The following is a 24,740-nucleotide window of genomic DNA, read 5'->3' on the forward strand; positions in this document are numbered from 1 at the left end:
GTGCAAGGGAATGTCATGGTACAAGTTGGTTTGGTTGAAAAGGTGCACAGAAACAGAATGCTCAACAGTCAAAAACAATCAAAACATACAACAAACAAAATGTGTTGTTATAGTATGTTGCACGGTTTAACACAGACGTAGAGACATCGTTTTTAGGGAGAATCTCCCCTCCTCACCTGTCGTCGTCGTCCCCTCCCCCCACCACCCTAGCCTGTCCCAGTACAGCGAGGACAACATGATGGACCCCTACAACCTGGCCATCTGCTTCGGCCCCACGCTGATGTCCGTCCCCGAGGGCCACGACCAGGTCTCCTGCCAGGCCCACGTCAACGAGCTCATGAAGACCATCATCATCCACCACGACGCCATCTTCCCCGGGCCGCAGGAGCTGGACGGCCCCGTCTACACCGCCCACAGGGCCGGCGAGGGCTTCTGGTGAGGAAACCAGGTGGAAGGGGAGGGGAGGGCGGGGTGAGACAGGTCGGAAGCTTAACAAATGAAAAAAGTGTGCGTGCACTCAGAGCTGGATCAGATGGTTATTTGGCTCCGGGGGTTGAGGAGATGGGGAGGGGTTCGGGGCGGATGAGGCGGAGGTGGAGATGGGTCAGAGCGGGGTTGATTTAGAGGCTGCTGCGGAGGGATGCGGGGGCTCTGTCTGTCTGGGGGGCCGGGGGCGGGGGGCGTCCCAGGATCAGCTTACCTTCCATCACACGGGAGATTAAAGGAGCGCCTGACCACATTAGCCTGGGAGAGCGCGCGCGCACACACACACACACACACACACACACACACGATTTGTGCTTCTACTGTACCAGCCGGCGATGGGAGCCGTTTTTGTGATTATGTGTGTGTGTGTGTGTGTGTGTGTGTGTGTGTGTGTGTGTGTGTGTGTGACGGAGTGGATTGTTACGCTGCCATGCCTCGGCTTTGAAGCCGTAAACTCTGCTCTGGTTCTCATAACGCATCAAAGCAGAGCTGGTTGCACACACGCACACACAGGCATATGCACACATTTACAGTCAAAAAGACATGGCGTTTTAAACCAAATATATATTTTTTATTTCCAGGGAGGGAGTAGCAGTTGTCCTCGATAGGGCCTGTGATGACCTCAGCGCCCGGTGGTGCTGGGGTGTGAGCGTGGGAGTCCTGAATAGAGCGTTATGAGGTCGAGCAGTGAGTCATGGACGTTGTCATTGGGCCCCGGACGGAGTGTGTATCAGCTCTGTGTCTTCAAACCCCTCTCTCTGTGCTCTGTGACCCCACTCCCCCACCACCCCTCCACCCACAGTGACACTTCCCACTGTGAGCCCCCCCTGGTGGACGCGCCGGCTCCCGACACCGTCTCCGTGGCCCACAACAGCGAAGACGGTATGCAAATGCACACGGGCCCAAAAAAAAAAGGCTCTCTTAAACTTTAACAGTAAAAAGTAAAAAGCTTTTAACAGTGGGTGGATAAAGGCTTTTTTTTTACCCCCACGCTGCCTCTGTCACTTATCGCCGATTTTAACCCCACCCGTTAGATTCCCCTGTACGGCGTTTCAACCCTGCTGCTTCATCAGCCCATGCTCGTACAGCAGTAAACTAACCTGCTTGGCACTAATCTATCCCACCTCCCTTTTTCTCTCGCTCGCTCTCTCTCTCTCTCTCTCGCTCTCTTTTCTCGCCCCCCGTCTCCGCACGCCGCCCTCTGAACCTCAGGCTCCCTGGCTGTTTCAGAGTCGGACGCCATCGAGGCCGTCGCTCGCTTCGACTACTCGGGCCGCACCCACCGGGAGCTGTCGTTCAAGAAGGGCGCCCCCCTCCTCCTGTTCCAGCGCGCCTCCGACGACTGGTGGGAGGGACGGCACGGTGGAGTGGACGGACTGGTGCCGCACCAGTACATCATCATTCAGGACGTGTGAGTCTTTGCTTTAGCGCGCCGGCAGCGCGGGCGCTGACGTGTGCGATGCGTCGCTTGTTTGTGCGTATCCCCCGAACGGGTAAAGCTGAATCAGTCCAGTCCAGTTTTTACTCAATTGAATCCCACAGCAACCGAAAGCAACGGGGAGACGTGCAGGGTTTTCTTTGTGAGACGGAGCGGGACAGTCCCTCAACTCAGCTGTGTTTGAACGTTTCTTTTCACACATGAACAAACAAAAAATAAAAAAGACGGGGACAGGAGCCGCCGCACACCGTTGTCTGGAGGAGAAACTAAAACCAAACAAACTCTGTTTCAATTCTCTGAGTTAGGGTTACGTTTTTCATTTCCCATACAAGTAAGAAACAAAGGAAACAACGTCAATCAAAATCTTTCTCTATGCGGTGATATTATATATATATATATTACTTTATTATAACTGGCATAGAAAGAGGCAGGTATGTGCAGGCCCCAGCCCCTTTGCCCCACGGTGTCCTGTTTATCAGGCTTTTTTTATGTGTGAATGGGCGTCGAGGGAGTGGATGGTCTGTGCAAGATATTTTCATGAGGAAGAAGAACAACAATCTTTAATCGTCACACAGCACACCACACTACAACACTACAACACACACACACACACACACACACACACACACACACACACACACACACGACGCTTTGGATGGTGGCCAGTGAAACGAGGCCTCTGCTTTTAACCCATCCTGATGGGTTAAAAGCATATTTGGGGTACGCAATATTTGGGGTACGCAAGTCCAGCTGACCCTGCCAAACAGACAGGAATCCATCCACTTTTTGTTCAACACAAAAGTCAAACCCAACTCCACAGGCTCGGTCCGGTATCATGGCACTCTTTTTTTTTTTCTACTTTGACATTTCGGTAACTGCCATAAGACAGTATGGAGCCGTTCGTCCCAAGTACAAATACTGAGCTGAGGTCACTGGGTTGTTTCAGGGCCGACGGCGGTCGGGGAAGCCCCAAGCCTGACGTGGATTCCAGGGATTTGCTGGAGGAGAGAGTGTCCACCAGGGGAAACGCCGCCTCTCCGACCGGCGCCCACGTGGCTGACATCTACTTGGCCAACCTGAACAAGTGAGTCTCTCTCTCTCTCTCTCTCTCTCTCTGCCTCATTAACGATGTCGGAGATGGGGGGGCGGGCGGGCAAGGATCGTGGGACGGAATCAATTTCGAATTGCGTTTGTGGTTCAGGATGCGAAAGCGCCCCGAGTCCGGGAGCATCCGCAGAACCTTCCGAGGCTCGGAGAGCGAGAGCGCCGGCCCGGGAGCCAGCGGAGGGGTGCGAACGGCCTCCCTCCCCGTCGGGGGAGTCCTGGCAAAGGAGTGCGGGGAGAAGCGCCCGGTGAGCGCTCACAGCATCCTCAACTCCATCACGCGCCACTCCTCGCTCAAGAACAAGGTACAGAGCGCGGAGCCGGACGTTGTTTGTCCGGCGACTCAAACCGGGCGTCGGAATTGTGAGGTTTTCAAAGCGCCGTGTGTTTCACGTTTAGGTGGAGAGTCCGCAGTTACGCAAGGCGACCACTGCGGGGCGCTCTAAGAGCTTTAGTAACCACAGACCGCTGGATCCTGAGGTCATCGCCCAGGTGGAGCACAGCTCGCAGGTACCTCGTCCGCCTCTCACGTTTAGTCTGAGAAAGTTGTGTTTAGCACGTCTGAAACCGTGGAGCGCGAGAAGTAATGAGAATACTACATCCAGGGAAATGTCGTAGTATGCAAACACTGCACTGCGCCAGTGACGCTCCCACAATGCAGTGTGAGGGCAGAACGCTGGTTATAGTTTGTATGCAGAGTCGTCGTCAACACTCAAAATGCAGGAAGGAATTGGAGCGGCTATACGAGGACATATAATTATTTTTACTCACATTATAAAGGTGGTGTGAACATGCAGTATGTGGTAACGCCGTTCTCTATGTTTGAATGCACGTGTTCATTCATTCAACGTCTTTTCTTCCCCTCCTCTGTTTCAGGACATCGAGGCGGCGATGAGCTCCGCCCTGACCGAGCTGCGGGAGCTGGAGAGGCAGAGCACCTCCAAGCACACGCCCGACGTGGTGCTCGACACGTTGGAGCAGCTGAAAGGCGTGTGCGGCGGAGGAGGAGGCGGCGGCGGCGCGTCCGAGCCCTCCAGCCCGCTGCACTCCCGCCTGCTGCGGGACGGCGAGGGGGGCTTGGGCCACGCCCACCCGCTCCAGCGCAGTGCCTCGTCCGCCAGCGACGTGCCCTCCTCCTTCCGGCCGGCCAAGAGCCAGCTGCGCAGCCCCCTGCCCTCCCCTGGCTCCCCCTCGCTCTCCGCCTCCGTGCCCTCCTTCCGGGAGGCGCGCCCGCCCGCCACCCGGCCCAAGCCGGTCGTCTTCCCCAAGGGCGGAGGAGGCGGAGGAGGCGGCGGCGGGTCGCCCACCTCCACGGTGCCACCCATGCCGCCTCCCCCGCCCTCCCCCCACTCGCTCCCTCACACCCCTCCACCTCCACCGCCGGCCCAGTCCAACGACAAGTCCTGCCCGGCTTAGCACCCCCTACCCCCCTTACTTACTACTCCGGCTGATGGTTTAATTCTTTGAAATATAATATACCACATGGGTCATACAGCTCTTCCCCAGTTGCTGAAAGCACTTCACTACTTTCCCACACACCTATCGCACCACACATGAGTCACACACTCAGGGGTGTTCCAGCCTTTCCTCTGACCTCCTGTTCCCCGGCCGACGGTTCAGAGTTTTGCTCTGCTCGCCAGCTGACCCCCGACCCTCCTTTTCCTTCTCTCCTTTCCCCCATTTCCTCCCACCCCACCCCTCCCCTCCCATGTCCACCTCAACCTCAAAACACACACAAGGGAACAGGACTCAGGACAGACACTTGCAGACTCCCATGTGCCAGTTTGCGACGCTTGAGAGTGGGCGTGGTTGTGTGGTCGTTGCAGACGAGTGTTATCGACATTGATTTGAGCGAGGGACAAAGAGCACTGTTAAATCTTTTGTATTATAGATTTCCTTTTTTTTTTTTTTATAGCCCCCTCCCTGACTGGAATGGAGTGTTTTGATTCCTGATAACAGACTGTGAAACTCTTTTAAGCTTCTCTTAATCTCTTCGTACAAACCCAACACACCGACCGATGGGGGAGAGCGAGCGAGCGGACGGACGGAGTGAAGACCAGAAGTAAAACCAGGGCCAAATGGCGGCGGTAAAGATGGACGCTTCTCTCTTCAGTCGGGGTCGGCATGGCCACGACTGGAGCACGGCGAAGTGGTTTTTTTGCAAACACCTCACAGCGGATCTGAATCCGTAGCAATAAAAGGAGAAAAAAAAACAAAAAAACAGTTTGAGACACAATTCAGCTTTTCTCTTTCTCTGTCCAGGGAACCGTTGGAAAAATCCTCATTATTTCTGTACATAATGCTGGATTGTACGCGCACACAAATACTCAAAGGGGTGTGTGTGTGTGTGTAGTGTGTGTGTGTGTTGGGTTTTTTGGCAGCTATATACGCCTTTCAGGTTCTCCTTGCAGGCTGCGGCTACAGCTGCAAGCTGGTCGATGACATCACTATATCTATCCAAGGGTCCAGTCCATCTATCGGACACGCGGAACAAAATTGTAGCTTGCTCCCTTCCTTATCTACTTCAGATCTAACAGCAAAAACATTTCCTTTTATTCTTATTATTTTAATAGTGTGTAAGTCAGTTTAAATAATCAAGGTAACTGGAAGCTTAACGCTTAAGCTGAGGGTCTTGCCGAGTGTGTTTAGGTAGAACCACAACCAAACGCCTCATCCGATACATGAAAAAAAAACAACAAAAAAAAAAACCACACGAAAAACAGGATCGTTTTTATTATTACTTTTCTTATTTCTTTATTAATGCTCGGAAAATATATAACGGAAAACAAATGTCGAACTGTCTGGGTGCGTCCGTGTGCGTGCGTGTGTGTGTGTGTGAGAGGAGGGTGTATTTAAGTGTATCGTGTTCACACCCAGGCACGGTGTGAGACCGCCAGCAGACCTGAGGCTCGGCGTCTTATCGTGAAAGGGAACCGTGTTGTGTTTCTGGAGACGTACGGAGGAAACCCATCATCCTGCGAGTTTCTGCGTTTTTGTTTTTCCCGTCCCGGGTCACGGGAGAGCGGAGACACACGTCTCGCCCCAGTGCCCCCCAGCCACCGCAGCACCAGCGGCTTTGACGACGAGCGCTAGCCCATAACGCCGGGGGGGCAGGGGTCCCAGAGCAACAGGGGGTGATGATAGGGTTCATCTCGGAGATGCCGTTCGGTCTTATCTGCGACGGCTTCAACCCACCCTAGCCAGATTAAAACCAGATTCAATGGAAGACCTTTCAGCTTCTCCCTCTAGGCTTGTTCCCGACGACGCTTTCTCTCCTCAATATCAAACCTGCCCTGGTATAGGCCTGTACTTCATTCCAGCGTGCTCTCTACCAGGTAATGGTTCACAAATGTATTATTTTAAATCTATATACTGTATGTGTATTACCTGGTGAATTTGTGTTGCTCTTACCTCAATATGACAACTGGAGAAAGTGTGTGTGTGTGTGTGTGTGTGCGTGTGTTTTTATTCGTTGGGGTTTTTTGTTTTTTTTCCCTCCCCCTTCACACACAAACACATCGTACGTGGATACACGGTGGGCGTTCTGTGAAGGAGCTGGGGCCGTTTGACTTCAGATCATTCACCGTGCACTTGGACGACTCTGTGTGCGTGTGGACCGGCTGAGTGGGGATGTGGGTCTTGTTTTGTCCTAATTAAATATGGTTAAATATGCATTTTTTTGTGACCATGAAAAAAAACAGCAGAACTAAAAAAAAAAAAAAAAAGAAGACTGTAATGTCAAATCTATTTATAGTTGTCTCTGTATTACTGAGAAATCCTGTGTTCAGATGTACTTTGTATATACAATGCTGTACATTACAGAGGTACACTTTTTCTTTTTCTTTTTGGTACAATATTGTACAGTAATAGCAATAGTGGTTTAATCAAATAGGCCTTATATAATTCTATGTGTAGTTCTTGTAGTAGATATGTTTTCTTTTTTTAATAAACATTGCTTGCTATAAAGATCTTCACATTTGTCCAATGATTATTATTATTATCGGAAAATGAAAGGTTATGCCTAAAGGACCCTACGCTCTGGTATTCAAGCCGAATTCAATGGGAACAACAGAAATTTGCATGGAGCGATGCATGAAAAGTTAAACACATTTTTTTAAGTTACATCTTGTGGAATTAGTTGAACTAGTTGACAACTTTGAGACACAAATTCAACATTCTGTCCAAAGGCAAATATTAAAGTACATCATGTTAACTGTATAAATGACAACCAAGACATCCACTGGAAGAAGTAAATTTAGATATTGAAATTCTTGACTATATATTGACTATTTCTAGTGAGAAGTTTCTTTCTCCATTGACTTACATTGAGTCGGAGGTTTTCTGGAGCCGCCATCTAGTGGCCATGAGCTGAACTGCAGTTTACAGCGCTTCACTGGCTTCAACACCAGTTTGATTGAGACTTTTAGTTGTATAACAAAAACAATACAATCTGTGACAAGAACGGTGAATATTTCATTCCTAGATTCATCCATTTAAAAATTCCCAACCTACTCTTCCCCATTTTATAGTTGAATTGAACTGACCTGAAATCTCTCCATCTAGTGAACAATGAGAAAATAAATACGTTTTCTAAATACTCTAAATCCATATTCCAAAGAGCCTTTGAAGATTAACGTATTTCTTTCCTCTAAGAAATTATTAGAAGATTATTGTAACTAGTGAAACTAATGGATTAACCGTGATAGTAACATTACTATTTGTGGAAAATAATAACCGTTCCAAGCGCGTATGGAACGGTATGGATCAAGACCGTGCGCAACGGGGACAACTTTCTCCGTGACTCTCTCTCTCTCTCGCCCCGTCCCCACACTGTTTTTAGTTGTTTTATTTTAGAGGAACGGATTCACACATATAAAATATATATTTATGAGTCCCCTTATTTATAATTCCCTGTTGAAATGTTATTCCTGTGCATTTTGTAAGCTTTATCTGTTTTATCCTGTTAGGGTAATGCTCACTGACTGACAGAAAACCGTCTAATGGTTCGACTCGTCGACTTTCACGGGGCAGCCCTAGATTCTACCTCTACTATATATGTTGTAAATTGTGATCGGGATCTGCGTGGCTATTTTTTTTTAACTTTCTTTTGATATTTGGCTGGTTTTGTTGTATTATCATTATTTTTTAAGTCACCATTTATACCAGGAAATTGGATAGGAGAAGTACTTCCACTTGTAATACTTTGATAACATTTACCTCTATATTTTTACCGAAGTAGAAAAGTGGAGCTTTGACTTTTACTTTAGTAATTCCATATTTATATATAAAAAGCTCTGAGTACTTCCTCCACTTCACACTAATCTGCCTGTAATTGAGTATTTATTTAGTACGTTTTTTTTAAGTTGGTGTGTTTGAACGCATACTCATTATTATTATTATTATTATTATTATTATTATTAGTAGTAGTAGTAGTAGTAGTATTTTATTGTTTGACTACTTTTATAAGCTTTTTGTTCAATTTCGTTCAATAATTAAAAAAAATAATAAAAAAGGCATTATTACAATTATAATTAAAACAATACAACCAAAAAGGCAGGTGACAATATCGACGCGTAGAGGCCGCCAAACCGCCCGGTATCTCCACAACTTTGACTCGTACCTCGTACCTTGTTTTTACAGTGTTTTTGTTGTCGCGGTCGTGTCGCAGGACCCAGTGACGCCAACGCTCCAGTTCGCCCAGCGGCTCAGGGGGCGGCGTCGCGGCGTGATCGTGTTCTCCTCGTCGACTGCTCCGGTCTGGTCGGAAGTAAACCGACTGAAAAAGGGAAACTTGTCAACTTATCAGGCCCGACACGTCTGTCACTTCTGCCGCGGGACGGTGTCGCCGCCCGACCCCGCTTCAGCTCGAGGGGCCCCTCACCCCCTCCACCCGCGACGGACCCCTTCCCCGGCTCGAACCCCGTCTGAGGCGGCGGCCCCCCTCCCGCCGGCAGCAGCAGGTAGACGGACATGTGTGCAGCGCGGAAGAGGAAGGTTCTCCATAAAGCTCAGCTTACCTCCCTACGGTGACGCGACCAGGAACCGAGGGAACCGTGTGAACCGCGTGAGTATGCGCTTCGGGGCCGGCCTCAAAGACGCCTTTTGTGCTTCGCGAACCAACGTGACGGCGTTCACCCAGGCGGTGCGGTTATTCAGAGGAACGGGCGACGGTGGCGGAATAAAACATCGCGATATTTCGTTTCGACGGACACCGCGATTTCGATCGTTTGACGGCGTTTTTGTGCGTGGCCGTCGGCGCTGTGCACACATGAGGAGTAGTTAGTCACAGTCATGCGGATATCATAAGCAAGCAAGAAGAGGCACTGTCTACATCAGCGAGAGCGGTCGGCGGAGCTCAGAAAACGTCACCTGTCCGTCGCAATTCAGCCCCAAAGATAACATTTGACCGTTTCGTCATATTACCATAACACAGGGGTCTCAAACTCAACTTACCTGGGGGCCGCTGGAGGTGGAGTCTGGGCGAGGCTGGGCCGCATCAAGTATTCCACAAGGAAAGGGTTTCAAGTATTGCAAAAAAAAAGTACAACTTATTTTCCCTTCCCTATTGCAACACTACGCTGTCTTTATTAGGTCACTGATTACTCTTGTTGAGTCCGCCCACTTCCTAAGTCCTCTGTACCTTGCGCTGGGTGACAGGATATATTTTCCTTCCACTTAGTGTCACTCAGGAATCACTTTTCAATCAAGTGACCAACGCGTTGGCTAACTTGTCAACAAACACTGTTTGTCACACTGTCACGAGCCTGAGCTATGGTAGCCCATAAGTGATTAAAAAAATATAAAACGCCCAGGGCAACGACTCGGCAAAAAGGTGCGTGTGAGAAAAACGCGCGGGCCGCACTAACACTAAACTTTGATGTCAAGTAGGGGGCCACAAAATATCGTCCCGTGGGCCGCGAGTTTGGGACACCCCTGCCATAACACGACTACCGCACAATCCGTAACCTCACATCTGCACCACGTCCCGCGTCCCTCCTTACCGCGGTGGAGGCGTTTGGGAGGTCGTCCGGCGATCATCGCGCGGACCAGCTTGCGCACCCCCCCACCCCCCCCCCCCCCCCCCCCCGGTCGGGCTGAAACACCCTCCGCACTGACGTCCTTCTCTTCATTCCGGGGCTCCGCAGGGGAGATGACGGCCAGCACGGCGAACTACCTGTGGTCCGTCCAGGACGTCCTCGGTCAGGGGGCTACGGCCAGCGTCTACCGGGCTCGCCACAAGGTACCGCGCGCCCGGCCCGCCCCGCCCCGGCGAGGTCCTGTGGCTGCATCGAGTTTGTGCAGAGTCTGCGCCGACTGATGTTAAAATCCTTGGTTATCCGTAATACTTTGTTAGGAAACAACTCAAGTGAAAGTACGAGTACCAAATTTTAGTTCTACTCGCTTGAGTACTAGTACAGGTGAAAATATGCCCTGGTACCGTAATAAGAGTAGTTGTAACTATTTCACTGCTTATAATACACTCCATAGAGCCAAACACCCCCCAAAAAAGAGGGGTGTGTGTGTGTGTGTGTGTGTGTGTGTGTGTGTGTGTGTGTGTGTGTGTGTGTGTGTGTGTGTGTGTGTGTGTGTGTGTGTGTGTGTGTGTGTGTGTGTGTGTGTGCGCGTGTGCGTAGAGGACCGGTGAGCTGGTGGCTGTGAAGGTGTTCAACCTGGCCAGCTACAGCCGCTCCTACCAGGTCCAGATGAGGGAGTTTGACATGCTGAGGAAACTCAATCACAAAAACATCGTCAAACTCTACAGCGTGGAGGAGGTGAGGCGACCGAAAAAAGGAACAAAAGAAACAAAAAAAAAAAAACCCAAGGTGAAACCAGATTGAACCATGGTGGGTTGTCTTCCGCCGCTCGTTCAGCTGCATTTCCTCTCCCTCTCTCTCTCTCTCTCTCTCTCTCTCTCTCTCTCTCTCTCTCTCTCTCTCTCTCTCTCTCTCTCTCTCTCTCTCTCTCGGTTCCTGTCTGTCTCTCTCTCTCTCTCTCTCTCTCTCTCTCTCTCTCTCTCTCTCTCCCGCTGTCTCTCTCTCTCGGTAGCTCCCCTCCAAGCAGAAGGCGCTGGTGATGGAGTACTGCTCGGGGGGCAGCCTCCTGAGCCTGCTGGAGGAGCCGGAGAACGCCTTCGGTTTGCCGGAGACGGAGTTCCTCATCGTCCTGCAGTGTGTCGGTCGGTGCGCGATCCGTGTTCACGTTCGATTAACGCTCGACCCAAAGTTTGGTGACGCAAACCACCCCCCCTCCCCGTTTCCTCCTCAGTACACGGGATGAACCACCTGCGTGAGAACCAGGTGGTCCACCGGGACATCAAACCAGGCAACATCATGCGTCAGGTCGGGGACGACGGCAGGTCCGTGTACAAGCTGACCGACTTTGGAGCGGCCAGGGAGCTGGAGGACGACGAGAAGTTCTTCTCTATTTACGGCACTGAGGAGTATCTGGTGAGACGGGCCGCACGCCGGCGACGCTCTGGGAGGTTTTTGTCGGCGTGGCATGGTGTGGCGTGGCGTCGCCGGCGGGTAGCTTGGATGTGCTGCAGTGAGACGCGCGCCAGGGTTTTAATGACTTTATGTTTTACCACCCGTCGTAGCTCTGTGTTGACAACATTGTTTGCCGGCGTGCTAGAGGAAGTGAGCAGGAAACACCTCCACTGAGCTGCCGTCGTCACGCTGCTGTCATTTACCAAATCTGAGTTGTCGTTTATTAATGACGCTACTCTTATTGCAGCTCTCTAACCTTTCCTGAATCCAATATTTCAGCATTACAGGCCTTATATCTGCTACTTATTTGCCATTTCCAGCCACAAACTAGGCCGTAGTCCTGTTTGATTTGCTTTATGTTTTCGTAGTTTTTTGATGTTATCAAAGTATTATTGCGATGGAGGAGCTCCCCGGGCGGCACTACATGGCAGCCCACTGCTCCTAGATACATCAGATACTAGGATTGGGTAAATGCAGAGAAATTTCAAATTTCCCCGTTGTGGGACTGACAAGGGTTTATATATAAATAAATAAATGTAAGTAACCTTTTGTTGCATAAGAAGCCGGTATTTGCGTTTGACTGGAACAGGTTCGGGTAATATCCTTAAACCCGACCTGAGTTGGAAATGCCCGCCGCTTGCTTATAAATTGCATGTTGTGAGTTAAAGGGTGTGTGTGTGTGCGTGTGCGTGTGTGTGTGTGTGTGTGTGTGTGTGTGTGTGTGTGTGTGTGTGTGTGTGTGTGTGTGTGTGTGTGTGTGTGTGTGTGTGTGTGTGTGTGTGTGTGTGTGTGTGTGTTCAAGTTCAAGTTCAAGAGATTATTTGTCACATACATATACATACGTTCATACATATATGCAGTGAAATGTCATGACACCCGGTGATTACGCACAATAAGCTGTATAAATACTTGTGTGTGTGTGTGTGTGTGTGTGTGTGTGTGTGTGTGTGTGTGTGTGTGTGCACGTCCAGCACCCCGACATGTATGAGCGCGGGGTGCTGCACAAGCCGCAGGAGAAGGTGTACGGCGTGAGCGTGGACCTGTGGAGCATCGGCGTGACCTTCTACCACGCCGCCGCCGGCAGCCTGCCCTTCATGCCCTACGGAGGACCCCGCAGGAACAAACCCATCATGTACGTGAGCGACATGAGGGATCGTATACCAAAAAGATTTTACTCACACATTCACATTTAAGCATTTGAGAATGTATTTTCAAGGGTGTATAAGACGCTCTTTGGGTGTTTTTTTTTTTTTTTCTGGGGGTGTCCTTTCATTAACTTTACGGATGTGCGTCGACGGGACGGTTTGCTCGCTGGGCATTACCAGCGGGGCCTTTTAGTCTGGTTGTGCGTTTGTGTGTTGATGCGGAGGCACAAGATAACGACAAAGAAGCCGGCGGGGGCGATAGCCGGAGTCCAGAGGACGGAAGGCGGAGCGATAGAGTGGAGCTACCAGCTCCCCCACAGCTGCCAACTCTCACAGTACGTCCGCCGCCGTGTGTGCGCCTTGACCGCGGTTCAATGTTCACGAAGGTTACAAGCAACAGACGATGGCGTTTACCGCCCCGTGTCTTCCCCCCCCCCCGTCCGCCCGCCGCAGGGGTCTGAAGGTGCAGCTGGTCCCGGTGCTCGCCGGCATACTGGAACCGGACCAGGACCGGTGTTGGGAGTTCGACCAGTTCTTCACGGCCACCACGGACATGCTGAAGCGGGAGCCCGTGCACCTGTTCTTCCTGCAGCAGGCCGCCGCCTTCTGCATCTACATGCATCACTACAACACGTGCGTCTGCCCCGTCGTGCCGCCAAATAATTTCCGAAACGGAAGCCGCCCTTTCACCGAATGCTGGCGACAATGAAGATATCCAAATTTGACGGACCGTTAGTGGTATCAGATGTCGGTCGGATACCTGGCTCAAATGGGATATCGATATCCTATAATTACTCCAGTCCAAAAAGCTCACACTGAGGAGTCCTATCAATCGTGTCAGATATTGAAGAAAGGACTTTTATCTGCGTATTTTACACGTGGAAAGTTGTTCCATTTCTTTAATAGAGAAAAATTGTTCATATGGAAGATGACCGGAGTACATTGCATTGGATCTGTTAGATGGATCAAATAGCTGACAACAAAATGTTATCGCTCAAAACTCATTTAGAGCGTGCGTGACAATAACATCGTCAACAGCAGCCAGTCACCGATCGGTAGCTGATCATTTACTTCCTGTATCCTTATATTCTCCCATCAGCTGCTGTGAGCTGCTGTTAGAGATTCATCAGCTGATTTGTCTAGATCTTGTCTACAGAATGTCTGTATTCTCACAAAACAAAGTATTGTTAAAGTATTGTTCATATTGTTTTAAAACAACAACAAAAAAAAAGGTTTCCCACGTTGCTCCCTCGTCAGGGTGTCCATTTTCTTCGAGGAGGTGGCCTCTGAGACGGGCGTGGCCGTCCCGCAACAGCACCTCCTCTACCTGGGCCACGAGCTCCCCCTGGAGGGCGGCATGAAGGTGGTCAACCTCCCCCCCACCTCCCCCTCCCAGCCCTTGCTGCTGCTGGGACGCGGGCCGGACGCCGGCCCCCCGGGCCTGGCCTTCAGAGAGCGTGAGAACCTTTTCCCCCCTCCCCGTGGTCAGAGCGCTAGCGTCATCCGGGCGGATATTTTAACGCCGTTCTGTCCACCCCCCGAACAGCGGAGACCCCGGTCATCCCGTCGAGGTTCGACGTCGTGGCCGACTACAGCTTCTCCAAGGTGCCCACGCCGTCCTCAGCCCTGCTCTCGCCACGTCTAGTGAACTGTTCCCGCTCTCACGTCGGCGTCCCTCCGTCTTTCCTCTTCCCCCGCAGGCGGTCGTGGGCGTGGTCCACCAGTACCTGAGGATAGTGCGCACGCTGCACACGCAGCGGGAACTCCTGCTGCAGGGATACTACAACTACATGTGAGATACAAGCTTTGAGCGCAGGGCGCCGCGGCTCCCCGACCGGCTGACGGATCACCGCAAATCTTTTTTACCGCTTCACTCCTATGTCGCCCCCCCCCCCCCCCTCCCCCCGCTCTTCAGGATGAAGATGCGTAGGGAGTGTGAACAAGCCACGATCAGCATCACTATGATCACCATGAGACTACAGGCCTGCATGGGCTTGGAACACAGGCTGCGTGCTCTGTAAGTGCGGCCGTTCGCATCCGACGCACTCCACCTGGATGACGGCTGTGTGTTTGTTCATTTACTTACGTGCGCGGTGGTTTCCATTCATTTGATTTGTGCTGTCTCATCAAAGGCTGAGAATACGAACCCTCTCTTTCCGCCCCGCCCCCCACCCCCCTTTCTCAACCTCTGCTTATCTGACTCGTCTCCATCTGTATCAGAGGCCAAAGCACTCTGGAATCCCCGGGATCAGCAGAAAACGGCAACAAGCTGAAGCTGGTGAGAAACTGACGCTGCAGGCCAAAGCCCTCTGAGGACTGTACTTGGAACTAGTTGACAGGAAGCTATGGGGGAGGGAGGTGTTATTTACTGGTGTTGCCGGTAAGCAGTAGGTTGGAGGTGACCTTTTTAAACAGAGCAGATTCATTATTATTATTCAGCTTTTTCTGCAGTGAATTCAAACTCTTGGGGGATTTTTTTTATTTTTTATTCTTTACTCTGCCGGTCCACCACGTGCAATTCATAACAGCACTGTTACTTAGATCAGCCACGACATTAGTACCACCACTCATATTGTGTAGCCCCCCCCCCCACAGCTCTGACCGGTCGAGGCATGGACGCTCACGTGCCCATTGTACAGTCAGCACCTTAGGCAGTGGACAGGGGTCAGCATGGACACTCTGACCGCTCTGCAGCTACACTGTGCTGCACTGTGTGTTCTGACACCTTTCTATCATAGCAGCAGTCACTTTTTTCACCAATTTGTGCTCCAGTAGCTCTTGTGTGGGATCGAACCAGACGGGCTGGACTTCACTCCCCACATGCCTCAATCAACCCATGGGCGCCCATGACCCTGTCCCCGGTTCAGCGGTTGTCCTTCCTTGGACCACTTGTAGTAGGTACTAACCACTGCATACCAGGATCACCTGTACTAGTACTCACAACCACAAGACCTGTGGTTTTGGAGATGCTCTGACCCAGTCGTCTAGCATCACAATGTGCTCCTTATCAAAGTGGCTCAGATCCTTACGCTTGCCCATTTTTCCTGCTTCCAACACATCAACCTCAACAACTGACTGTTCACTTGCTGCCTGATATATCCCACCCCTTGACAGGTGTCATTGGAAAGCAGGTGATCAATGTGATTCACTTCACCTGTCGGTGGTTTTAATGTTGTGGCTGATGGGTGTATGTTTTACATAAAGTCAAGTTGTTGACAGTAGGTCAGATTAGAACCTCTTAATTGCTCTCCCCGCAGATCCGGGAGCACCTCCCGATGTACGCTGCTGGGATCCACAAGTTCCAGAAACGACTGGAGCACCTGCTCATTGAACAGGCCAAACTGGCCGAGGGCCTGGCCAACGACAAGAGGTGTGTGTGTGTGTGTGTGTGTGTGTGTGTGTGTGTGTGTGTGTGTGTGTGTGTGTGTGTGTGTGTGTGTGTGTGTGTGTGTGTGTGTGTGTGTGTGTGTGTGTGTGTGTCTTCTATGCCCCATTAATAAAACAAGAACAAAGATCTAAGTATCTGTCGTGACACGTGGATAAATAAAGAATTGATATAAACTCCAGGGATTTCTCAAAAATTGCAGTGAATTAAATCTCCTTAAATCGATTGCAGCATCTGGTGGGCGTGATCGCTGCGTCTTTTTATTTGTGTGTCTGCTCTTGGGTGTACAACATGCGCGACCGCGGTGTTTTCGGGAAATTCCCCCCCGCCTCTCGGTACACGGTGTTTACGTGCATGTGTTTGACCTCTGCCGCCCACAGCTGTCAAAAGATGGAGGTCCTGTTGGAGAAGATAGTGGTCATTCATCAACAGTACCGCAAAGACAGACAGATTGGCAGTAGGTTCCGTTTAGAAATTTTGTTAAAAACAATATTGATTCATGGAAACTCCATAATTTGCATTTTAATGACATTAAATGACACGTTCTTTTCATTTCGTTGAGCATATGTTTGAGGGGAATTCCTCATCTTTACTCTCGATCTGACACAGTTGGGTTGGGGTGTGTATGTCGTCACTACGAATGAATTATTTTCAGTGGCATTAAAAAGGCGTTAAAGTGTCTCAGGGTTAGGGTGACTACGCCTGCAGACGGCGGGTGGTGTAAGTTTGCTTATATTTAACACTGATTGAGCTCCTCTCTCCCGCCGCAGAGCTGGGATACAACGACGAGCAAATCCACAAGTTTGAAAAGTGAGTACGTGTCCTCGGGGCGGGGAGCGCGTGCTTCTGTACCCACACACACACACACACACACACACACACACACACACACACACACACACACACATCCGATGGGCGTGTCCCTCTCTGAGGTTTTTTCCCGTGATTCGCCTGTCGCTCTCCCCCTCCCAGGATCCACCTGTCGTCTCACATCAAGCGTGTGAAGGCCCTGTTCAGGGAGGACTGCCTCCAGAGATACAAAGACGTTCTGGCCACAACCCGGATGTGGGCCAGGTCAGCGCACTCCTCAACCTTCTCGTCTGAACGCGGCGACGCGGACGTAAAAAATATGATTTTTATTTTTTTCCCCCGCCACGTAGAGCACACGTAGAGCGGCTCCGATCGACACAAGGTTATCCGAAACTCGAATTATCAGAACTTTCCCAGCTTCAAATGTGACTGCTCCCTGTTAAAGCGGCGGACAGGATACCGACGCAAGCTCTGGTGAAAGGGTTCGAGCCCCGAGGAAATGGATGTTGTCGTTTGCCAAAGGACACTGGTGCGAGGGGTGGAAACATTAGCCGTTGCAGAAGATTCCCCCGGGGATCAATAAATGATTATCTTATCTTATCTTATCGTCAAGCACGCCGAGTTGTCCGCTCGCTACAGCCCACCAGCTGTGGACGTGCCGGGGGGATTTGAAGTAAGCACCATGCACTGCACGTGGAGCTGGCGGTCCGTCCCAGAAGAGCCTGCTGATTACACTGGGACCTAAAATATAATTTGCAGTCTCTGCTTTATTTAGAAGAATTGGTCATCATGGCTTCCCTTCAAATTGTCACGAAATACACATTTCCAGGCTGTGGATATTTCACACGAGATTGTGGTTGTAATGTGTGTGTTTGTTAATACCCGCCCCGCCACCCGCCCCTACCCACCCCCTTCTGGAAAATAACACCGTGCCAAGCAATTAAACCCCCCGCTACTCTGGTGGCTTTGCCCGACTGACAACAGCCCGGGATCTGTGCAGAGCGACCTCCAAGTTTGGTTTTATGTGTGCAACGTCGTCCAACTCTCCTCCCCGAGGCCACTGACTACAAATTATTCCATTTTCCTAAGGCAGGGAATGTACCTCACACACAGAGACCCATGCACGCACATGCACACACGCACACAGTGCACTAGAGTGACTGTTCCTATTCTGCCTGTTAAAATAGATCCCTACAGACAAACGTTTTTCTCATTAATGTACAGTCGTCATTTATAGCAATTAAACAGCCATTGACACTTTATATAACTGCTCTGATTCGGTTTGTCCTCGCCTGTGACGTCCTCAGCGTTCTAGAGGAGATGCAGAGCCAAATGGAGGACTTCAGCTGCTTCTCCAGAGGCCTGCTGGCCGACATGGAGATGTGTGAGGAACAGCAGAATAAGGTCAGTTGTTAATTGCGTCAAACTATTTCATTGTCTGTGTATGTTCATTGTATGCGGCTATAACAGTGCAGTAGCACACGTTCATCTCAAGAAAAAAAAGACGTGAATATTAGAGCATAACAATTTGAGTAGACGGCTTTTTTCTTTCAGCCCGACTGAAGAAAGCATTCTATTTATCGCGACATTTCTAACCTTGGCTCAAAATCGTCGTGGTCATCATAGCAGCATCGCTGGACATCATGTTCCTCTTCCTTACCAGGGTTTGGACGCAGCCCTCCTCAGTCTACAACCCAGGACGGCAGGACAGGAGCCAGGAGACTCACCCAGGGACAAGGAAAACATTGTCTTTAGGTGTGTGCGTGTGCGTGTGCGCGTGTGTGTGCGTGTGCGTGTGCGTGCGAGCATAATAGATGAGACATTAAAAGCCCCTTTCCCGCTTGCCCCCACGTCGTCGTGCGTCGCAGGATGCACGATCTGAAGCAGGAGATGGAGGCTTTGGTCATGGAGCTGCAATGCAACAACAACGTCATCGAGAGGTCAGCTCAGCCTCCTGATGATCCGTAGTTGTTTATCTCTACGGATTAATATCATGTTGATTTACTGAAATGTTTTGGTGTGTGTGTGCGTGTGTGTGTGCGTCCCAACAGTTTGGGGGCAGTGAACTCCGCGGTGGACCTGAAGCCGAGTCAGGCCCAGCCCTCTACGCTGTGACCTGGGATCACCGTGCACGACGGTTCCACATGTTGTCAATGCTGAACCTTGTGAACAGTCTGCACGTCATATGTTGACTGTTTTTGTTTTTTTGGGGGGTTTTTTGAGAGAGGTTAACTCAAAGCTATGTGTACGGCACACGGGACCAAAAACAAAAAAACCCACCCACCTTTCACTGTAGTCTGTGTGTCACCGTTCAGAGATAAGGCGGAGAAGGAGGAAATGCTGAGGCGGAAGTTTCATCAGTGATGTAGTGTGTCTGGAGGGAGGCGTGGATGCCCCCACACCGCGGTTCAATACAAAGCTCATTAATGCCTCTATTGTTATTGTATTTTCTAATGGGCTGCCATGGTGATGGACTGTTATGACAAAGCAGATCCTAAACCAGACGCCGTACAGCACGGCGGTGTTTGTCTCACTAATGCGGCGGTGCGGCATCTGGGAAGGCTTTAATCATGAGCCGAGATTAGGTCGGAGTATTTTTCTCCGGATAGGTCGCTCGTTTTCCTTTTGTATCCTTCTGTGTTCTCTGTATTTGTTGAGGTACTCATATTATTTAAAAAAAAAAAAAGAAAGAAAAAAAGGTCATGGTGGAAATCACTTCATGTGACCAAATTGAACCAGTTTATGTGTGGATGTAACAGTCAAATGACGGATTAAATGGCCAATAAACAGCATGAATGTTTTTCTGCCTGACGACCTGGAGTGATTTCTAATTGTGGGGGTTTTTTTTTGACTGACAGCTCCGGCGTTTCTGTTGTTCACTGTTGTTCACTGTCATGTGGGTGGCGAGGAAATTCCCCTTTTTTCAGACGGAACCGAAGGACGCCAGTTCAGCCCGTCGACAGCTCTCCCATAATTAATCTCACGCTCCCGCGGCGCTCGATTCAGAGCGCGAAGGCGGGAGTAAACGGGGGGTGAAACCAAAGGTTTCGGCCCAAAACGAAAGCACGGCGCACGCAGCTCCCGGACGATGCAGACAAACGAGAAAAGCCAAAGCGCTTGCGGCAGTTGTCCGGGTTCGTGCAGGGAGGGGGGGGGGGGGGGGTTTCGGCCTTTCTGCGAGGACAACGCGCGGTTTCCGACCGTCCTGTGGTGGCGCTTTGCGAAAGGGGGAAATGATTCCAACTCCCCCGGCCTGCAGAAACCACCGCCATACCCTCATCTGCTTTGACAATGCTGCCAAACATGTTTTGGCCTGGGTCCGGCTCAACTTAATGAAACGAACATCGAATCGGGTTCGCCCGGGCCCATGGATTTGAGCCCAATCCGACCGAACGCTCATCCACACCAGCACTGACCAGCCCAGTGGCCACGCGCCGCTTCGTCACCGTCACAGCGCTCACTTTTTGCGCGTGCTCGGTCTTTGCCGGGGTGGCGGACCCCGCCACCAGCGACGGGAACAGCACGTGGACGGTGATATTAAATAAGGCGTTTTTCTCCAAAAAGTTCGCGGGGGGGGGGGGGGTCACGCTGAAACGCTGCCGTCGGCCCGTGACGTCACCACCACACGCGCTCGGCTCCGGCGTGACTTTGGTTTACATTCGCGGCACGAGCGCAGCCGCCTCCGCGCGCGCCCTCATAACGCGGTAATAATGGCGTCCGCGAGCGTGGTGGGGCAGGAGCCGCAGCTGCTGGGGTACAAGCTGGCCGGCGGGAGGAAGAAGCCCCCGCTGCCGAGGAAGACCTCCCTGGAGCGGGTGGTGATGTTCGCGAGGAGCCCCGGCACGGAGGAGCGCGGCTCGGCGGAGCCCGGGAAACCGGCGCCTCTCCTCCCGGCGGCGGCGGCGGCGGCGGCCGGGGGACGGCTGCCGCTGCCGCTGCCGCTGCCGCTGCCGCTGCCCGCCGAGGCGCCACGTCGCTCGGACCCGGGCACGGAGGAGGAGGAGGAGGGCACGGGCTGCGGCAGACGCTGCCCTGGGAGTCAACCCGGTGTGACGGGCGGCTGCAGTGGGAGCGCCCGCCGTGACTCCAACCAGAACCCGGGTTGTCGCAAGGGGAGCTGCGTCAAGAGGACGGCGGCGGTCCGTGTCATGCCAGGCGCGGCGGTTAACGGACACACCGGCTCCAGGAGCAGAAGGTCACCGGACGGCGGGGCGGACGGGCCGCCCTTGGAGCGGCTCACGCAGGGCAGGACCGGGGTGGTGCGGCTGGCGCGCGCGGAGCCTCAGCGCCGGGAGGCCTGGTCCATCTTCCCCCGGGAGGCGGGCGAGGAGGACCCCCGTGTGAGGACCGAGACGGGGGAAGGTCACAGGTTCGACTCTAGGAGCCTCACGCACGACTGGTGCGACGCCTGCAGCCGGCGGATCACCGCGCAGGCTCTCAAGTGTCAAAGTAAGTATTCGGATATAAACGCCGTGAAGTGTCTTTCGCGTCAGCTGTCGTCAGTTTGATAAGCACCGGGCAACGGACCCCACAAGGTTCTGTCTCTGCCTGGACCCCGATCGAAGAACATTTGTGTTGTATCGTTATTTGCATATGATTTACACCAGACGCCCATCCCCGTCTTTACTGGACCAAACAGTCATTAATGTGCATTCTCTTACGTCTCGGAAAAATTAAATAACGGTGAAGCTGGACGAGCAATCATTTTTCTGCGGACCCCCTGGGACCTCTTGGGGGACCCCCTGGGGGGGTCCCACCATGGAGATCCACTGGTTTGGAGGACAGTGGGTCTTTGTTGGGGTTGGTTTGGAGGAGTAGTTTACTGGATTTGTCCCCCCCATGAAACATGCCTTTGTATTCATGCCTACAAAAACAGTTTTTTGGAAGGCTTTTTTTTTTTTTGGGACTGGTTCTGTTAAGTGCATTTTTTATTTTATTGAACTTTATTTAACCAGATGGAGTTTGAGTTTGAAACACCTTTGGGATTCAGCGTCTCTTTTCCGTGCTGCATCAATAAAGAGTTGCAAAACATGTAAAAACAATAACTAAAAAACAAATACAGTACAACTCACGGGATCCATCCAAGGTGGTAATTACAAATTCCAATTGCACGCCTTGCTTTCTGAAGGGTACAGACGCTGTTCATTTCTGACTTCACCGCGTATGGTTTACAACTGTGTGTCAGAGGGAGAGAGAAACTGAGAGAGAGCAGTGCAACTGAGTGTGCACATTGCCAAACGTTACATTTTTTTGGGGTAAGCAGCCAAAAGACTCCGGTCCAGTGCAAACCCCATTATCTTGTTGTCCCAGTCTCCTTGAGCCCAAAGTGTCACACTGTGATTTGCAGCCTAGAAGCTCTGCACAGAGAGATAAAGTCCGTTCCACTTGACGGTGATTTTTCAGTTTCTGGATTTCAGAACCGCAGTGCCAGTTTTTATTAACAGTTACATGGTAGGCCACACCTGGGAATTCATGTTGTCATGGATTTTAGGATGCAAATAGTGTTTGTTGATACTGTATATATGCGGAAATAAGCAGCATGCCAAATATTTAACGTCATTGACATGTTTCACAGGATGATTTTTCAGGACCCATGGCCCTTTTTTCTGATATGCTTTTGTGCTTTTCCATGTATTTATTCTACTGATACTGTGGTGACATAACCCCACCTGCACCTCTCTGGCAGAGAGACATTTAACCTAGCACTGATTTTTCTGGCTCTGATGCACACATACGTACACGCACGCACGCACACACTCACACTCACACACGTCATTATAGATTAAGATACAGAACAATTGCATAAACGGTGTGACGACAGGATATTGAATACAAACTACAGCTTTCCTAACTTTGTAGTCCATAGTTTGAGAATCATAAAAACAATGAAGCACAATTCTCAAGTTTATGAATATTTTCTTGCACCCCTCGTGTGTGTGTGTGTGTGTGTGTGTGTGTATGTTTTGTACAGTTTGTGTCTGTGTGTGTGTTTTGTGCAGTTTGTGTGTGTGTTTTGCACAGTTTGTGTGTGTACAGTTTGTGTGTTTTGTACAGTTTGTGTGTGTGTGCGCGTGCGTATGAGTTTGTGTGTGTGGCTGCTGAGCTGGCAGTGTGTCATCAACACTCTGTCATGGGTGGACTGCGACTACGGAGCCCCCTGAGATAAAGGAAGCAAGGGTTAACGGTAAGGAAAGGGGCCGAGGCCAATTTGAAAAGGAACAGGAATTGAGACAAACTGGCGGGGAAATGGAAAGAGAGCAGGAAAGTGTGATAAGTGGTCAGAGCAACAAAAGAGTGGAAATAGGAGAGGTAGTGGGAAGATGAGAGGAATGAGGAGACAGAGCTTGAATAAGAGGCATGCTGGAGCGAGGGACAGGGGAAGAGAGAGAAAGAGAAAGAGAAAGAGGGGGGCGGCCCGGTACTGCAGAGCTGTCTGATTTAGTGTGGTATCAGCAAGAGCCAGTGGAGCGAGAGCAGAGATTACTGGACTGCTACTCACACACACACAAACTGTAAACAAAACAAAAAAACACACACACACACACACACACACACACACGTGTATTACCAATTACCACACAATATTACCAATCAGGGCTTCTTTACAATCTCTTGCCCACTTTATGTGGGTTATTTTCTCTCTGGATCAAGTTAATTAGTTCCTGTTGAATTTAGCTCGATAGTCAGCAGTCTCCTTCTAAAAATAGAGCTTCCTTTTCACCCATTTCTTTTTCTGGGGAAAACTCCAGCGCCGAGGGCAGTGCACGCTACATTTAGTGGGGGTCAGCGAGGCATTATAATGACCACCAGCGCTGCATGAGGTTCAGGGTATGATGTGGGGAGAGAAAGCGCAACACGACTGCCGAAATAGCATCGGAAAACAACGCGCACGCACACACATGTGCGCACGCAAAAAAAAAAGCAAAAACACACGCGTACTCCCGGTAACCTCCCTCCGCCGATGCAGCTACACCCAGCAAATGACAGGGAGCGGGAGACGGAGGCTTCACAACCATAAACAACTGCCATTCTCTCTCATTCTCTTGATTCAATCCCTTCTCATTCTCCCCGTCTCTAATTCATCGCCACCCGTCTGTGTCTTTGTTGGCATTGTAGTGCTCGTACTCTATAGAAGGAACTTATGTGGCTTTGCCCCCTGGGACGGAGGAGCGGTTCCAGGCCATCTTGTGATGTGGAGTATGGTGAGCCCGGCGCTCTGCTGCCTCAAAATGTTTTTATTATTATTTCTGTCTGGGCTACGCTTCTCTTCTTTTCTTTCTCTTTCCCCGAAGGAGATAGCCGGGAGTTTCATCTCCGGTTTCTCGATGACATAATCGCCCACCCCACACACACACACACACACACACACACACACACACACACACACACACACACATACAATCACAAACACAGCCAGGACCATATGTGGCACCAGCTTTAATGGGGCATAACATGATAAGACATATGACGACATGTCTAATGAGTGTGACAGGCCAGACGTCTTTTCGAGCTCCTTATGTCTGTCTCACTGACACTAATCTGGCTCATTTGAGGATCCCGCTCCTCCTCTGCCTCCACGCCTTTTTCCTCTTCACCCTCCATCTCTGATCCTCTACCGTCCGAACCATCACTTGTTTCATTCAGTGTCCGTTCTCTATCCCTTTTTCCATTTGACAGTCTCTCTCTTCCACATCGCCTGTCGCTCCTGCTAGCCGACTGGAGGTGTTGTTCCACTGGCCATAGACGGAGGGAAGCAGGGCGTGGCATTATGTAATCCTGGCCCTGGGTGTCTCCCGCAGTGGGATTACTCTTGAGTCTCTTGAGCCGAAACGGTTAGGATTGCAGACTGGCAGACAGAATTAGAGATGAGATTAATATTTAATTAA

General features: G+C 50.9%; 3 protein-coding genes across 4 annotated transcripts in view; all 3 read left to right on the forward strand.

The window, feature by feature from the left end:
• srgap2 (SLIT-ROBO Rho GTPase activating protein 2) overlaps nt 1-7,002 on the forward strand; it is a 52,049-nt gene extending 45,047 nt beyond the window's left edge. The window contains exons 17-23 of one of the 2 annotated variants that reach the window (XM_080000918.1): nt 211-435; nt 1,289-1,368; nt 1,699-1,897; nt 2,871-3,008; nt 3,126-3,333; nt 3,428-3,538; nt 3,905-7,002. In XM_080000918.1, coding sequence (XP_079857044.1) covers nt 211-435; nt 1,289-1,368; nt 1,699-1,897; nt 2,871-3,008; nt 3,126-3,333; nt 3,428-3,538; nt 3,905-4,444 — 1,501 coding nt within the window. In that variant the 3' untranslated portion in view covers nt 4,445-7,002. The remainder of the gene's footprint in view (nt 1-210; nt 436-1,288; nt 1,369-1,698; nt 1,898-2,870; nt 3,009-3,125; nt 3,334-3,427; nt 3,539-3,904) is intronic. The other variant, XM_080000917.1, reaches the window with a different exon arrangement.
• Nucleotides 7,003-8,661: 1,659 nt separating this feature from the next.
• Nucleotides 8,662-19,660, forward strand: ikbke (inhibitor of nuclear factor kappa B kinase subunit epsilon). The gene is made up of 21 exons (XM_080000919.1): nt 8,662-9,092; nt 10,174-10,268; nt 10,663-10,800; nt 11,075-11,204; nt 11,294-11,475; nt 12,486-12,646; nt 12,884-12,994; nt 13,113-13,292; nt 13,917-14,116; nt 14,206-14,264; nt 14,360-14,451; nt 14,575-14,676; nt 14,880-14,937; nt 15,917-16,029; nt 16,425-16,501; nt 16,815-16,854; nt 17,017-17,118; nt 18,162-18,258; nt 18,518-18,609; nt 18,723-18,794; nt 18,906-19,660. The coding sequence occupies exons 2-21, from the start codon at nt 10,179-10,181 to the stop codon at nt 18,967-18,969; spliced, it is 2,160 nt and encodes a 719-aa protein (XP_079857045.1). The 5' UTR covers nt 8,662-9,092; nt 10,174-10,178; the 3' UTR covers nt 18,970-19,660.
• Nucleotides 19,661-20,564: 904 nt separating this feature from the next.
• rassf5 (Ras association domain family member 5) overlaps nt 20,565-24,740 on the forward strand; it is a gene marked incomplete at its 5' end in the record, with an annotated part of 30,521 nt that continues 26,345 nt past the window's right edge. Inside the window, 2 exons of the mRNA XM_080001119.1 lie at nt 20,565-20,732; nt 20,820-21,303. Coding sequence (XP_079857245.1) covers nt 20,565-20,732; nt 20,820-21,303 — 652 coding nt within the window. The remainder of the gene's footprint in view (nt 20,733-20,819; nt 21,304-24,740) is intronic.

Source organism: Zeus faber (assembly GCF_960531495.2).
Source record: "Zeus faber genome assembly, chromosome: 5".
NCBI classification, from domain to species: domain Eukaryota; kingdom Metazoa; phylum Chordata; class Actinopteri; order Zeiformes; family Zeidae; genus Zeus; species Zeus faber.